Source organism: Tachysurus fulvidraco, chromosome 19 (genome assembly GCF_022655615.1).
Source record: "Tachysurus fulvidraco isolate hzauxx_2018 chromosome 19, HZAU_PFXX_2.0, whole genome shotgun sequence".
In the NCBI taxonomy this organism is placed as follows: Eukaryota; Metazoa; Chordata; class Actinopteri; order Siluriformes; family Bagridae; genus Tachysurus; species Tachysurus fulvidraco.
Genome location: NC_062536.1, coordinates 21,896,534 through 21,914,138, shown reverse-complemented (window position 1 = coordinate 21,914,138; position 17,605 = coordinate 21,896,534). Strand labels below are relative to the sequence as shown.

Genomic DNA, 17,605 nt, shown 5'->3' with positions numbered 1-17,605 from the left:
CTCATCCTGGGGCCCATCGTTTGGGAGATCGACCATGAGATTCGCACGGCATCGCACCACGAGGCCACGCCGGCGGGATGCCCAGATGGACGTGTCTTCGTCCCGACCTCCTGCCGACGCGATCTCACCAAATCAGTCCATGAAGGACCGGGCACAGGCCACCCGGGTGGAAAACGGACGGTCCAGCTCGTCAAGGCTCGATACTGGTGGCCCTGCATGACAGAGGAGATCACACGGTACGTGCAGGAATGCCCCACCTGCGCCATTTCCAAGGTCCCACGCCACCTGCCCGTGGGCAAGCTAATGCCGCTCCCTGTCCCTCAGCGCCCCTGGTCTCACCTAGGACTCGATTTTGTGACTGATTTCATGGGGATGAAGCGGCAGGCCTTAGAAAATCGGTCTACCACCACCAGGATGCAGGTGTGGCCCTCCATCACGTTTTCCGGAACTTCGGACTCCCCGAGGAAATCATCTCAGACCGAGGGCGTCAGTTCACGTCCCGGGTCTGGAGAGGGTTCTTCAAACTCCTGGGGGTGTATCCCTAACCTCGGGATACCACCCACAGTCTAATGGCCAGGCCGAGCGAAAGATCCAAGAACTGAGCCGTTATTTGAGGACCTACTGCAGCCAGGATCAAGAGGAGTGGTGTCGGTTTCTGCCATGGGCTGAGTATGCCCAGAACTCGCTCCGCGAGGACACTACAGGACTTACCCCTTTCCAGTGTGTGTTGGGGTTCCAACCACCCCGTTCCCTTGGTCGGACGAGCCTAGCAATGTGCCTGCAGTCGATTCATGGTTCCGGGAAAGCAGTAGGGTGTGGGAGTCTGCACACACCCAGTTGCGTCGGGCCCTCCGCAACACCTGCCGACACGCCGACGCTCGGCGACTGGAATCACCACGCTTCCGTCCCGGGGACCTGGTGTGGCTATCTACCAAGGACCTGAAACTGAGATTGCCCTGCCGCAAGTTGAGCCCTCGGTTCATTGGGCCCTTCGAGATTGCCGACCAGGTCAACGACGTGTCCTATCGGCTAGAACTGCCGCTAAGGTACCGCATTCACCCTACCTTCCATGTGTCCTTGCTCAAACCTTGTGCCTCTCCTGTGTCTCGCCCCCCCAGGTGGCCCCGCGGCGCCCGCACAACCGGAGATCATGGACCAGCCCGATATCTATGTGGTGAAGGAGGTGCTGGATTCTAGGCGGCGCAGGGGTCGCCTCGAGTACCTGGTGGACTGGGAGGGGTACGGGCCAGAGGAGCGGTCATGGCTGGCTCGGCGAGACGTGCTGGATCCGGCGCTGCTGGTGGAGTTCCATGCTTCACATCCACGCTGCCCGGCGCCCCGGTCGAGGGGCCGGCCTCGTTGCCGGGTCAGGGTGTCCGGTGCCACCCCTGGGGGAGGGGGTGGTGTCAGGGAGCACCCAGCTTCTTCTCCTGTGCACGCCCCGCCTGCGCGGAGCGCATCACCAGCGTACTGATTACCACACCTGCTCCTCATTTCACTGGCCTATATAAGCACGACATTTGCTCCATTCCAGCGTCCGTTATTGTTTACTGTTTCCAGTGTGTTTACTCTGCGTATTCATTCATTAAACTCTGTTTTGCTGGTGCCTCGGCTTCCGCCTCCCTCACTTCGCCTAACACTTGCATTATTGCTGAGAACATTAACACATGTATGTGATGTCAGATGTTTAGTTCATTAGATCTAATTTATGGCAATACATAAAGAGTTGTTAAAATAGTTTTTATGTTGCCTTTTCAATAAAAGAGTTCTTCATGGTCTACTTGTATGTAGAATAACTAGATATGGTGGTGAGTGAGAACGATGTGCTAAGTAACAAATTGTGATGAGTGAGCATGTGAACTTAATCAACACTGACCAGCAAATGTGCCTGACCTCGCGCTGTGTCACTGAAGTAAGTTGCTACTCAAAATTTTCTTCCAAGGTTGGCAGGTCTGTTATTGAAATACATTAATGAAGATTTTAATAAATGTATAATTTACATTTATTGGGCTTATTTAAGTTTAATTATTTAAGTTGTGTTATATTTGGTAACATAATTAACCATAACGTGAATACCAAAAAAATAATAAATACATATTTTTGGTTGATTTATTCATGCAGTCACCAGCATATGATGGCGTGAGCAGGCAGAGGATCGATTTCAGCTAGTAATGACATGTCTCGAGACTAAGAACCAGTAAGAGCTGCGACTGCATTACAGAATGACACCAAACTGATTCAGTTTAACACATTTATTATTTGGTCACACATTAATTACTGAAACACACAAAAAACAGAAAACAAACAATGCTGATTTTATCTCTGGGTTCAGGAAAGTTCACCAGGAGAACATACACAAATAGATTTAATGATGTAGTGCAATAATACACAATAATCCTTATCCAGAGTACCATAATATCCATGTTATACAAAAAGGGACATGTCTTGTGTGCATTACTACATCAGTCCATCTGAGGGATGTTCTACAATAAAAGCATGTTTAACTTTCATCCATTTAAATTGCACAAAGCAAGCAGGAGGCTTTTTAACAGAGTAAATACAGTCATAACACATACACAAAGTCTAAACAATGTGTTAAACACTAAACACATACATGACACGAAACACTAACACAGACCACAGCACACAGAGTCTCCAGCTCATCACCTCCTCTGAGACATACAGGATGATGGAGGCTACACAAATCTCCCCTCAGCTGATCACATAATGCCCCATTTGTATTAAAATACATATAAACTCTCATTCTCTCATCCTTTGAGAGTGTAGCAAGAACTTCTTATATTTATTCAACATTAGATCATTAAACAAATGGGAATTTAATCAGTTCTGTCTTTCTGTCTCTGTTATATCTGTCTGTCTGTCTGCCTTTCATTAGAACTTTAGAGCTTTATGTGATAAAAGTGTGTGTTTAATAAGGAGAGACACGTTTTCATGTAAGATGACTGAGACACCGGCACTACTCCAACATGGACACTGATGTGATCACTGCTGTATACAGATGGATTTAAGTCCCACTGATACAGCTGAGTGCTCAGGTCATCTGTCCTCACACCGTCTGTTAAATACAAATTCCGTTTTGCTGATTCTTCGGAGACAAAAATGTATCCAGAGTAACTCCTTCTAGGGCTTTTGAGTCACATGCACCAAGATCGGTTATGGCGTAGACCCTGGTCTGAAGTTTGTGATAAGTGATAAGTGATAAGAGTTCTGGTACTCACAGAACCGGGTCTCAAAGTGGTCTTTTTTGCCATAGACACCCATTATAACGTTTAGAGGTTTATAACTCAGCAAGCTTTCTAGCTATCTAACTCAAACTCAGCCAGCTTCTTTAGGGTGATACTCTGGACATAGGTTTAAATTGGTGGACCGACTGGCCTTTCAGTTTTCCCACAGCCTCCAGTATATGCAAAATCAAAAAAAGTTCCACAACATTGGCGTGATATATCGAAACACTCAGCACAATAAGGTGAATTGTGTCACAGGTGTTCGGGTATGAACTCATACCGTGTGTGTGTGTTTGTGTGAGTGTTTGTGTATGTGAGTGTATTCGGGTATTCTTCTTCAAAAGTATTGGCACCCTAGCATATCGGCCTTTGGGAATACTTTATTCCAAGCCAACATTAAATAAAAACGAACTTTACAAATCTAGTTATTATTATTATTATTATTATTATTATTATTATTATTATTATTATTAACTACAGTTATATAAATATATCACTCTTACACTTATAGTTTATCTACATTTTTTTATATCTCTTTTTTAAGCTAAGCTAATGAATACAACAGGAAGGCAATGAGTGAACATTTAGCTCTCTGCAGCTTGTACATCTGCACAGGATTTTAAATACTAAATTAATTTTAATTATTTTTTTATTTTTTTATTCACATTTATGAGGTGTTTAAAAACCACCAGCTTCTTCTGAGAAGTGTCCTAAATCTTTTTCTCCTATTTGTGTTTGTTTTATTTCATTATTAACATCATTATTGACATCATTGTTCACTTCACCTAAATCAAAATTAATTTGCTCCATCGTTGTCTGCCCTTGTGAGGTTTCCGTAAGTTACCTCCTCCTCCTCCTCCTCTTTACTGTTTGACTTTGTCTGATTTTCTTCCTGGACTTCCTTAATGACTGGTCCTGTAGCTCCTCCCTCAGTGTGTTGTTCCGAGCTGTGTCTGATGGTGGCGTAGTCAGTAGTAAGAGCAGAAAGTCCTCTGATTTCACTTCCTGCTCCGTTTGGAAACACCACAGTGGAGTAATGAAGTGACTCTGATAACATGGTTTTGTTCATATACACTGACTCTTCATCTTCCTCCTGATGATCCACCTGTGGAGATCAAAAGAGATTAATATTCAATAGTTCAAACTTTTATTTAAAGAGACAGATATTTCTTCAGTCAGCTAACCGTGTGGAGTCCTGCTGCTTCTCCTCGTCCAGAAGGAGTCGGTTTCCTGAATAAATGATCGAATAAATAAGCATTTCCATTTATAATGTTATATTAAACATATTTAAAAATGTAGACTTACATTTAGTGTTTTTGTACATTACTTGTTAATATGCTTAAAATAAATCTTTTTACAGTGAACACACCTTAACCACAGGAATATACCACACAGTATCATCATTACTGAAGTTCCAACAGCAGCACCAATCAGCACAGAGGAAACATCCACAACTGAACACAAAATAATTAAACACAGAGAATGGAATTCAATGAGAATTAACTCAGAATTAAAAATGTAAATTAAACTGCTAGTAAATTCTACAATTTCTTGCATTTTATTAGCTCATAATATTGTCTGGACAAATGTCATATTGTACAGTTAAATATCATAATGAAAAAAAGAAAGAAAGAAAGAAAGAAAGAAAGAAAGAAAGAAAGAAAATGATATGTTAAAATGCTTAATACAGTAAATATTACAGTAAATACAGGGTACATTACATAGCTTTTATAATAAAGATTTTTAATAATTAAATTAATAACTTTCTCTGGTAACTTTCTAGCTAACACGTATTAGCCCAGTGACTGAGCGGTTGCTATGGGAACAACAAGGTATCAGAGCAAGTGCATTAATATAAATCTGCACTACAGTCAGAGATGCTGTTAGAGAGAATTAATCAACACCTTCCAACCAATCAGAGTCCAGGATTTAACAGCATTGTGGTGAAAACGTAATGAAAACATTAACAGTGAAATATTAGAATGCAGAATTATCATTACAATCGTTTATCAAATTATTAAATTAGTTGAATTGAATTATCACCGATATGTGAGGGAGTATGAGTGTGTATCTGTGTGTGCATTTAAGCTTAACCTCATGGCAGAGGCAATCAGGTTTGAAATCAGTAATGTTAGGGTTAGGGTGTAGGACAAAAGACAGTACAGGACAAAAGACAATGCAGGACAAAAGTAAATTTAACCAAATTTAGTCTCTGTTTCATTCTTATACCAACTTTAATTTTTTTAATAATGAGAATCCAGTACTAAGATTTTGCCACTGTAATGGAGTAAAACACAACTAAGTAAAACATTACTAATTTCCAGCAGAGCATGGAGCTTTATTAATAAAGGACAAGAAGAGTTGTGATGCAACACCCTGCCTATTGGAGCCAACACACTGCAGAGTGTGTACGTTCTTAACTGATTTTTGGATGGAGATAAAGCTTTTTAAACCCGAGTCACCCACAGGTTCCTCTCTGATCTGTGTGGCCTCAGAGAGGTGAACAGTTTGTCCAGAGAGACTCCACTGCAGTGTAGGAGATGGGTTTCCATGAACTTCACAAGAACACATGATCAAGTCCTGAGTGCTGTTACAGCTGGAGGATGGAGAGACCTGAGGAGCATCTGAGAGAGAGAGAGAGAGAGAGAGAGAGAGAGAGACAGAGAGAGAGAGAGAGATTATTATTTTTTTTATAGTAAATAAGAATAAAAAAATTAAAATGGTAAAACAATAAATAATAATTAATTAAATAGTGAAGGAGGACTCAGTAAAATTCAGATAGCAGTCTTAAAAAAAAAAATAACCCGACAGCTGAACCATAAGACTTTATATATAATTAGAATTAAGAACCAGTTGGAGTCTACAAACACTCTAATTCCCAATCATTACAATTGCAGTATAAATTTCTCCTGAGAAGTTCCCCTCCATCCTACATTCCCCATTGAAACCTAGTCTCACCCTATCTGATGATGGCTACCCCTTCTTGCTTATCACGTCCTGGTGTTGTAAAGATCTAACAATTCTGTTCAGCTGCTCCACTGTTCTCCAGTTGCTTCCAGTCACCACTCAAGCACACATGCTCTTCACCACTTTGTCACTTTCATTCCTTAGTTCCATAAACAACCTTGCCTCCTGTCACCTATATCACCTGGAGTTTCTCATGGTTAAATGCAGACTGTTTTATCTACCGCCCGAGTTCACTTCCACCATTGTAACTGCAGCTTACATTCCCCCCGATGCTGATGCTAAGCTTGCTATGAAAGAATATGCGGCCATCAGTAAACAACAGACTGTTCATCCAGAAGCTGCGTTTATTGTTGCAGGTGATTTCAATCACTCAAACTTAAAGGCGGTGCTCCCCAAATTTCACCAGCATGTTTCCTGTCACACCAGAGGGAGCAAAACCTTAGACCATGTATACACAAACATGGCTGGGGCTTACACTGTGACCCCCCTCCCCCACCTGGGACAGTCAGATCACCTCTCTTTGTTCCTCACCCCCAAATATGCTCCCCTCATCAATCGAGTGAAGCCATCAGTGAGAACCATCAAGGTCTGGCCCGCAGAAGCAGATTTCATACTCCAGGAAAGGTTTCAACACACAGACTGGAGTACATTTGTATCTCAGGCCACCAGCGACACTCACACGGACATTGACTGTTACACCTCCTCTGTACTGGATTACATCAATACCACCTTAGACAGTGTTACTACTCAGTAACAGATCATCACATTCCCAAATCAGAAACCATTGAAAGAGGCCAAGCACTGCTACAAGGGAAATATAAAGGAGCATTTTTCCAACTCTGACCCTCGACGCATGTAGTGATTACAAATCCCCCCAATCCACTGAACTCTGTGCTCACACACTTGGACAATAAGAACACTTATGCACGTATGCTGGTTGTTGACTTCAGCTCAGCATTTAACACCACAACGTGCAACTGGATCATGGACTTCCTGACCAACAGACCCCAGCAGGTTCAATCGGGCTCTATCTGCTCCAACACCATTACACTCAACACTGGTGTACCACAGGGCTGTGTGCTGAGACCCTTCCTCTACTCCCTCTTCACCTCCGACTGCAGGCCTGCCTGTGAATGGATCTAACTCCATCATCAAGTTTGCAGATGACACCACAGTGATCGGTCTCATCACCAACAATGATGAGACTGCCTACAGGCAGGAGATCCAGCACCTAGCCACATGGTGCAATGAGAATAACTTGCTCCTTAACACCTCCAAAACAAAGGAGCTCATTGTGGACTTCAGGAAAGAGTCAGGAGTCACGCATGACAACATCCACATCAATGGGATGGCTGTTGAGCGTGTTTCCAGCTTCAAGTTCCTGGGGATCCACATCTCGGCGGACCTGTCCTGGACTACCAACACCTCCAGCCTGGTCAAGAAGGTTCACTACTGCCTCTTTTTCCTGAGGACACTAAAGAAAAATCAGCTTTCCTCGGATATCCTGGTGAACTTCTACCACTGTGCAATAGAAAGCATCCTGACCAGCTGTGTCACAGTCTGGTATGGGAGCTGCTCTGTTGCAGAGCGCAGGGCATTGCAGCGGATGGTGAAAACTGCCCAGCGCATCACAGGGATTCCACTTCCTGCCAAGGAGGACATCCAGAAGAAACGCTGTCTGTGTTGATCTCTCAGCATTCTTAAGGACTCCTCTCATCCTGCTTAAGGACTCCTCTCATCCTGCTTAAGGACTCCTCTCATCCATAAATCTTGTACAAACTGTATATCCTGCACTTTCTACTATTGCACTCTGGCTAGACCTAAACTGCATTTCGTTGCCTTGTACTTGTACATGTGTAATGACAATAAATTTGAATCTAATCTAATCTAATCTAATCTAATCTATTCTAATTTACATCACTTGGATTTCAATGACAGCTGTATTTGTTTTATATTAACAAGCTCTCACATGAGAGACTAGTATCTTGTCAGCACTAGACATCAGCATATGAAGGAGTTCGCTTTGTCATCATTCTTTTTTTTTTCAATAAAGTTCCTGGTATCAAATCTTTTGGAGTTTCTTGACTGTGTTGGCATTTAAATACTTTTTTTTTTCAGCAATAATTTTGTGCCTTCTTCGTTTTCTTCATTTTCTTTATTTTTTTGTTTATTTTCAACTGTGGTCTATAAGTAAAAGTCTTGGAACTCTGATATTTTAACTGACTTTGGAGCTCAATTTGCAATTAAAATTTTAATCTTAAGACACATAAATACTCACACTGAACATCCAGGAACACAGATGTGTTGTGATCTCCATGCTGGTTTTGAGCTCTACAGTAATATAAACCCCTGTGTGTAGAATCACTCGTGTTGATGGTGAGATGGTCTCCGGTTCCTATCTGCTCTCCGTTCTCTCTGTACCAGGTGTAGTTCAGCACTGCTGGGTTTGCATCACTGCTACAACTCAGAGACACTGAACTGCCCAAAAGTACTGAATCAGATGGAGACACTGATACTGATGTGTCTCTAGGACCATCTGAAGGAGGAACAGGAAGCTGTGAGATAGAGCTGTGATGGAGTATTTAAATATAACCTGATCATTGTGTGTGAACTGTTTCCAATATTTGACCTAATGGTTTTTTTTTTGTGTTTTTTAAAACATATATGTTTTTTTAACTTATACTATATGAACTTTCAGAGCTACAGCAACAGTACAAATATAAATGTTGGTATTAGTTGCAAATTAAGTTATAAAATAATTGTTGATTATTATTTACATTTGCTGCTGTGACCAGTCAACGGCACTGCATAAAACAGGAACGTAGCTACTAATCTTTATTTTGTTAGCATTCGGAAATGTTTCCTATAGTCTCAGATTAGTTACTTAACATAAAGACCAGAACCAGGCCAGAGTTCTACAGCACTGTGGGTAAGACCACAGGATACGGCTGAAAGAAAACTATTTTAGTTTCTTATGATTATTAAATGTGGAGCCCGTGATAATATGAGCCGTGTGACGTATCATTAACAAAGCAGCATTGTACTCACACTGAACATCCAGGAACACAGAGGTGTTGTGATCTCCGTGCTGGTTTTGAGCTCTACAGTAATATAAACCACTGTGTGTAGAATCAGTCGTGTTGATGGTGAGATGGTCTCCGGTTCCTATCTGCTCTCCGTTCTCTCTGTACCAGGTGTAGTTCATCACTGCTGGGTTTGCATCACTGCTACAACTCAGAGACACTGAACTGCCCAAAAGTACTGAATCAGATGGAGACACTGATACTGATGTGTCTCTAGGACCATCTGAAGGAGGAACAGGAAGCTGTGAGACAGAGCTGTGATGGAGTATTTAAATATAACCTGATCATTGTGTGTGATCTAGGACCATCTGAAGAAGGAGGAACAGGATTTAGGAGACTCCATAAATCATTAAAGGTCTACTGAATGTGACTTGATTAAGATTAAACCCTTACACAGAACATGTAGAGTATAAGAGCTCTGTACTGATTTGTTATGGTTCTGGAGCTGGTAGGTGGCGGTGCAGGTGAAATCGAGTCCATGATGCAGGTGAGTAACGTTGAAGTTCAGATTTGAGGAGCTGAAGCTGGTGTTGTGGTTCTGCTCCTGTCTTCTCTCCTCAGGCAGGAAGCTCCATCTAAAAGTGGGAGGCTTTAAGAGACATGGAGCAGCTGGAGCAGAGCAAATGAGACTCAGGGAAGTTCCCTCCACCACCTCATTGTGGTCCTCCACCTCCCCCTGATCCTCCTTATACAGTGTTATTGAGGGTCTGATTGGAGATGCTGAGATAAACACACACTATCACATTAGAGATGAGTTTGAAATGTGTTCCAGTGCATCATTAATGTAATTAAATGATTACACACACTCACACACACACACTCTCTCTCTCACACACACACACAAACACACACACACTCACACCCACACTCAGACACACACACTTAAACACAAACACACACACACACACACACACACACACACACACACACACACACACACACACACACACACACACACACACACTCTCTCTCACACACACACACACACACACTGCTTCAGTACTCACCTCGAACTCTCACTGATACAAATGATGTTTTATAAGTGTATTTTAGACCTCCTGTAGCCTCTAATCTAAAATAATATGTTCCTTTGTCACTCTCACTGATATTGTAGAAAATGGTGGTGCAGTTCTTCATGAGGAGATCTCCAATAATTTCACCTTCAATCTTGTTCTCTGTAGCTACTTTAGAGTTAAAGACTTTGTTACTGACAGCATTAGTGCCATCTTTTAACCAGATTCCTGTAGGATCTCCCTGGAGGTCTGCATCATATTGTTCTGTAATCTGAAAACTGCAGGGTATGAGAACACAGAGTCCTCTCAGAGCTTCTACACTCTCTGGTAGACTGATGGAGAATTCTCTACACAAAACAGCTGCAAACACACAATAACACACAGACACACACAGACACACACAGACACACACACACACACACACACACACACACACACACACACACACACACACACACACACAAACAATAACACACAGCATTAAGTCATTACTACAGTAACACACTGATTATCTAGCCATATTTACATGATCTCACAAATTAGATTAGATTCTACACAAACCTTGAAATAGAGAGTAAATGATGATGAGCTTCTTCACTGATTTCATTTCTCTGTTCATGAAAGATTCATCTGGAGAACAGACAAATATAATGAGAAATAATCTCAGACAGTAAAGTACAGATCATGTAATCAAAATAACACAGTTAGTACATGTGTATACTGTATATTACAGTGTGTGTATATTACAGTGTGTATATTACAGTGTGTGTATATTACAGTGTGTGTATTACAGTGTGTGTATATTACAGTATGTGTATACAATGTGTGTGTATTACAGTGTGTATATTACAGTGTGTGTATTTTACAGTGTGTGTATATTACAGTGTGTATATTACAGTGTGTGTATACAATGTGTGTATATTACAGTGTGTGTATTACAGTGTGTGTATATTACAGTGTGTGTATTACAGTGTGTATATTACAGTATGTGTATATTACAGTGTGTGTACATTACAGTGTGTGTATATTACAGTGTGTGTATATTACAGTGTGTATATTACAGTATGTGTATACAATGTGTGTATATTACAGTGTGTGTATATTACAGTGTGTGTATATTACAGTGTGTGTATACAATGTGTGTATATTACAGTGTGTGTATATTACAGTATGTGTATATTACAGTGTGTGTATATTACAGTGTGTGTATATTACAGTGTGTATATTACAGTGTGTGTATATTACAGTGTGTATATTACAGTGTGTGTATATTACAGTGTGTGTATATTCATGGGCGTAAATCCCGGGGGGGTGGAGGGGACATGAAAAAAAGTATTTGAAAAATATTGCACTCTCTATTCTAAAAAAAAATACATGTATATATACCTAAATAATTGTGTAAGTAGAAAAAAACAAAGGCAAAAAATGCATTTAGAAACAGTTGAGCCCCCCCCCCCCCTTCTCACAGTGGTTTGACCCACTGCCTGCTTTGCCAGTTCATTTTATTCACTGTAAATAAAGAGATTCTCTTTAACGTAGTTGATGCAGATTCATTCATAAATTAGTTGCGGCAAAAATGCTGATTACCGACATAATTTTCCATGAATCTGCTATATTAGTGATTAAAATCTTACTTATCTAGTTAAGATTAGCTTGTTTACAATAGCTAGTTACATAATACACTGTAACTAACACACCAAAGCTATTGTGTTGTTTTATACTGTACATAGAGCAGTTAGTGTAAAGTGATTATTTAATAAGTGATTTTGTTACAAAACATTACTTATTTTTTATGTATTTTTCACAATAACAGTCATGTTTATATTTTATTGTATTTTGATGTCTTAACTGTAAACAACACAAACAATGCAATAAATAGTTTTGAAGAAAAATCTGCTTTGTCATTGAACCTGAGAAAAACTTTGAAAATAACCATAATGACACATAATGTCTCCATGTTATAGTAATAATGATAACAACAAAGTTTTTCACTGTGGGGACGTACAGTGTCTTTATAAGTACAATTTGACTGTATTATTTGTGTCCCCCTTGAAAAATTGCTCATGAGAAAATTTATATTTATTGTCCCCCCCCCCCCCCACTGTTAAATGAAATTTACGCCCATGTGTATATTACATATGTGTATATTACAGTGTGTGTCTATATTACAATGTGTCTATATTACAGTGTGTGTATATTACAGTGTGTGTCTATATTACAATGTGTGTATATTACAATGTGTGTCTATATTACAGTGTGTGTATATTACAGTGTGTGTCTATATTACAATGTGTGTATATTACAGTGTGTGTATATATTACAATGTGTGTATATTACAGTGTGTGTCTATATTACAATGTGTGTATATTACAGTGTGTGTCTATATTACAATGTGTGTATATTACAATGTGTGTATATTACAGTGTGTGTCTATATTACAGTGTGTGTATATTACAGTGTGTGTCTATATTACAATGTGTGTATATTACAGTGTGTGTATATATTACAATGTGTGTATATTACAATGTGTGTATATTACAGTGTGTGTCTATATTACAATGTGTGTATATTACAGTGTGTGTCTATATTACAATGTGTGTATATTACAATGTGTGTATAATACAGTGTGTGTCTATATTACAATGTGTGTATATGAATGTACATGAATACATCCTCGTCCTGGTAGATTATGCCACCCGTTACCCCGAGGTGGTCCCAATTCGAAAGGCCACCTTCCTTATTGTTGCCCGGGAGCCGAGTGGGAATCCCCAAATACATCCTCACCGACCAAGGTACACCCTTTGTGTCTAAATTAACGGTGGATCTGTGTCGGCTGTTGCAGGTGAAACATCTCAGGTGTCCGTCTGCAACAGGGGATTGATCTCGCACTGAGCCAGCACCAGGATTTAACCGAGCTCATCGACCAATTCTCCAACATGTTCTCAAACCACCCTGGCCGGACGCACATTGTACAACACGAGATCAAACCCCTCCAAGGACGGTCTTTTAAGACAGCAGCCATATTGGTTCACAGAGACTTGCGGTCATAAAGGAAGTGGCCAAAATGCTTCAGGATGGCATCCTGAGTGATCCGCTAGCCCGGGGTAGAGCCCTATTGTCCTCGTCCCCAAGCCGGGTGGAATGCTCCGTCTGTGCAAAGACTTCAACCAGGTATCAGACTTTGACAGCTACCAAGCTTCCTCGGGTGGAAGACTTTGAGGAGAGAATCAAGATTGCTTGGTTCATTTCCACCCTAGACCTCACAAAGGGTTATTGTCAAGTCCCGGCCTAAGATGGCCTTCAGCACCCCTAGTGGGCACTGTCAGTACCAAGTTCTCCCGTTCTTCGTGCAAGGGGTGCCAGCCACCTTCCAGAGGCTCATAGACATAGTGAGATGCCTCCATCGGCGCTTCACAGCTCCCTACCTGGACGATATGATAATTCATTAATCCACGTGGAACGATCACCTGTTCCATAGGAGGGATGCCCTGGGAGAGCCATGGGTAACTAGATGGTTTCTTTCTCTTCAATATTTTTTGTTCCAGGTCAAACACTGAGCCGGGGCCCAGCACAGGAACGTGGGTGGCCTTTCCAATAATTACACCCTTTGGCCCCACCGACTGCTGGGCAGGGGCTCCGAGCAAAGGGGGAGCCTGTGATGGTGGCGCCAACACCACCACACAAAACCAAAAGCAAAGTGTCTGTATATCGTGTGTATATAATGTGTATATAATGTGTATATAATGTGTATATTGTGTGTGTATATCATGTGTGTATATTGTGTGTATATAATGTGTATATTGTGTGTATATAATGTGTATATTGTGTGTGTATATTGTGTGTGTGTGTTGCGTGTGTATATTGTGTGTGTATAATGTGTATATCGTGTGTGTATATTGTGTGTGTATATTGTGTGTGTATATTGTGTGTGTATATTGTGTGTGTATAATGTGTATATCTTGTGTGTATATTGTGTGTGTATATTGTGTGTGTGTATTGTGTGTGTATTGTGTGTGTATATTGTGTTTATATATTGTGTGAATACAGTTTGTATATTGTGTGTATATATTGTGTATGTATTGTGTGTGTATATTGTGTGTGTATAATACAATGTGTATATTGTGTGTGTACTGTGTGTGTACAGTGTGTATATAGTATGCATGCAGAGTGTCTGTATAGTACAGTGTGTGTATACAGTGTGTATAGTGTGTGTGTATATTGTGTGTATACAGCGTGTATTGTGTGTGTAAAGTGTGTATAGAGTGTGTATAGTGTGTGTGTGTGTGTGTAAAGTGTGTGTATATTGTATGTGTATATAGTGTGTATACAGAGTGCATATATTACAGTGTCTGTATAGTACAGTGTGTGTATTATGTGTGTACAGTGTGTGTATACAGTGTGTGTGTATTGTGTGTATACAGTGTGTGTACAGTTTGTGTAGTTACTATAACCTTCAACACTTGAGACACAGCACTGTTTTAATATACACATGTTGGATATTTACTACTTTGTCATCATTGTCATAGCTGTGTATCCCACCTCAGACTGCATCACACACACACACACACACACACACACACACACACACACACACACACACACACACACACACACACACACACCTGACTGCATCACCACCACACAATACTTTAGAACACTACACACTTGTTCAGTCATATTTCCTGATTCAGATTTGATCCTTTCATGTCTTTGTTGTTCTTCTCTTACTTTTTATTCATCTGTTTATCATCTTTTCTGCCATTTGATGTAAGAACAAAAAAGTTTGATCCTTACCTAAATGTGTTCCGAATGTCCAGTTCTCAGAATTAGTGTGAGCACAAAACTGCTGATCTTCCTCTTACACACACACACTTACACACACTTACACACTCCCACAAACACACCCACAATCACTTCCTTAGTTTGTCTGTATACTTACAGTTTCTTAGATTTCTGTCATTTGACAGTCTCCTTTATCTAGAGCCAATTTTACAACATTTATAAAACTCAGCTACTATTTATTCTGTTTATTCTGTTTACTTTTTATTTATCTATTTTATTTGTTTTTCAGAGTTTAATTACATTGTACAGTGAATAAAATAATAAAGATTTAATCATTCTGACTGTGGCAGTGCTGCCCCCTATAGGACAAGGGCTTTAATTAAATTCATTTTCATTTACGCTAACACTTTTACAGTTTTTTCCAATTGCTAACACACAATTTTTCAAACTAGTCTGGTTTTATCAAAATCCTTAACACAATTCACAAAATCACACACACAACCTGCAAAATACCTCATATGTCCTGCAAAATGAAGCACTGCAACCGAAACTACACAGATAGCATTATCAAAATCAAACTTTTGCATGAAATGGCACACACTTCATTCATATTTCCAGATTTTTGCCTAACCAACTACACACTGTTGGGCATAATGAAAAGCACCCCCATCTTTAGTATGCTTTGCCATAATACTAAAATATGCATCAGATTGTTCACATGCACAGAAATATTAGCACGTATAACACACGTTATTGCAACATTTTTTTTTTCACTACAGTAAACAAGTCAGTGCAACATATGCACAGCAGATATATTTACATTTTATATGAACAAAAATATTCTTACAAAAAACAGTAAGCTGAAAAAGAAAATTTCAGAAAAAATATTTTACAGTAAAAAATAGAGGCAAGAAAAATAATTAGGCAGCATCTTTCCGAACAGCCGGGTCTGGCCACAACGCCTCTCAACATCACAGGCAATATCTTCCCTCGCCAGACATCGAGGGAAGAAGCGCCTTGAGTACCTTATCCATCCCTGAATTTGCACCTCAATCTCATCACATGCCTCTTCCATGGCCTGCACAAGAGGCATGCACACAAAGGTCTGCCAGTCGTATACCTTCCACCGCCATGCCGAAAAGAACTCTTCTATGGGGTTCAGAAATGGTGAGCATGGTGGGAGGTATTGCACAAGAAATGTTGGGTGGTCAGCAAACCAGTTTTGGACTGGGGCTGCACGATGAAAGCTAACGTTGTCCCATACTACAACGTACCGGTTCCTTTGATGGTCTGCATCATTCATACACTCTGGTGGTATGAGAATGTTGTGAAATCTGTCCAGAAATGTGAGAATATGGGCTGTGTTGTATGGTCCAAGGTTGGCATGACGGTGGAGGACACCATGCATACTGGAGATGGCAGCGCACATATGGCCAGGAACATCTATAATGGCTCTGTGGCCTATGACGTTTCTCCCCCTTCTTCTGGTCTTTGCTATGATGAACCGAGCCTCATCTATAAAGATGAACTCATGTGGGATTGCATGAGCATCCATTTCCAGTACTCCCTGAAAACAAAAAACAAAAATCAGTCAATATGGTGTTATCCAGTACACTGGGAAACAATGTTGTGTGTAGTTTACTGCAGTCGATATAGTACTTACATCCACATTTGCTCGTCTGAACTCTTTGTTTCTTTGAGAGTTTCTCTCAAACGGCACCTTATAGAGTTGTTTCATTCTGATTTGGTTTCGCTTGAGAATGCGAACCAATGTGGACAGACTGACTCGTTGAATGTTGTTGAATAAGGTGTTGTGTTGCGTGTGTGTGTGTGTGTGTTTGAGAGTGTGTGTGTGTGTGTGTGGCTGTAACATCATTAATTACACCTGTCTCTGTCACCTGACTAGTAAATAGTGTGTATTTGTACCTTGACCCTCATCACCAGATGTTCCTGCTACAAGTACAGAAACTCATCAGGCTCATTCATGTTAATCTTATGTTGTTGTCAGATGTTCCTCATGTTTGTCTTATTGCTTTTTCCTGTGACTGATCATTTAAACCTCACACTGCTTACCTGAGTTTAAACACCTGTCTCAACAAACACACCATACCTCCTTTGGCACAAACTACAATTCAGCTTCATTTCCTTCAAAACCCATATGATGTATACACACACACACACACACACACACACACACACACACACACACACACACACACACACACACTAATGCACACACACACACACACATACTCACACACACACACTAATGCACACACAAACACACACACACACACACACTCACACTAATGCACACACAAACACACACACACACACACTAATTCACACACACTAATGGACACACACACACACACACACACACACACACACACACACACACACACACTAATGCACACACAGACACACATTCACACAATCTAATGCACACACACACACACACACCAGAAACAGAGTAAACTAAAAATAAATTTATAAGACTTTCAACAAGATTTCA

At 40.6% G+C, this 17,605-nt stretch overlaps 4 protein-coding genes and 1 pseudogene across 10 annotated transcripts in view; 2 read left to right on the top strand and 3 right to left on the bottom strand.

Annotated features, from left to right (window-relative positions):
* The window catches only part of LOC113663459 (B-cell receptor CD22-like), a 157,486-nt gene extending 142,291 nt beyond the window's left edge, over window positions 1-15,195 (bottom strand). For 2 of the 4 annotated variants that reach the window (XM_047803969.1, XM_047803968.1), the window contains exons 1-6: window positions 15,103-15,195; window positions 10,870-10,938; window positions 10,303-10,668; window positions 9,689-10,015; window positions 9,261-9,518; window positions 8,491-8,748 (exon numbers count right to left, since the gene is read on the bottom strand). In XM_047803969.1, the coding sequence (XP_047659925.1) occupies window positions 8,491-8,748; window positions 9,261-9,518; window positions 9,689-10,015; window positions 10,303-10,668; window positions 10,870-10,927 (1,267 nt within the window). In that variant the 5' untranslated portion in view covers window positions 10,928-10,938; window positions 15,103-15,195. Of the gene's footprint in view, window positions 1-4,927; window positions 5,870-8,490; window positions 8,749-9,260; window positions 9,519-9,688; window positions 10,016-10,302; window positions 10,669-10,869; window positions 10,939-15,102 lie in introns of those variants that run through there. The other 2 variants (XM_047803967.1, XM_047803970.1) reach the window with 2 other exon arrangements.
* Window positions 1-17,605, top strand: part of LOC113650187 (B-cell receptor CD22-like) — a 1,781,460-nt gene that overhangs the window by 684,325 nt on the left and 1,079,530 nt on the right. The window lies entirely within an intron of this gene.
* LOC113663360 (antigen WC1.1-like) overlaps window positions 1-17,605 on the bottom strand; it is an 870,979-nt gene that overhangs the window by 68,346 nt on the left and 785,028 nt on the right. The window lies entirely within an intron of this gene.
* LOC113663456 overlaps window positions 1-17,605 on the top strand; it is a 644,552-nt pseudogene that overhangs the window by 520,326 nt on the left and 106,621 nt on the right.
* LOC125139588 lies at window positions 2,267-4,843 on the bottom strand. The gene is made up of 3 exons (XM_047803994.1): window positions 4,615-4,843; window positions 4,430-4,475; window positions 2,267-4,350 (listed from the first exon to the last, which is right to left on the bottom strand). Exons 1-3 carry the CDS (start codon window positions 4,800-4,802, stop codon window positions 4,042-4,044), a joined length of 543 nt encoding a protein of 180 aa, XP_047659950.1. The 5' UTR covers window positions 4,803-4,843; the 3' UTR covers window positions 2,267-4,041.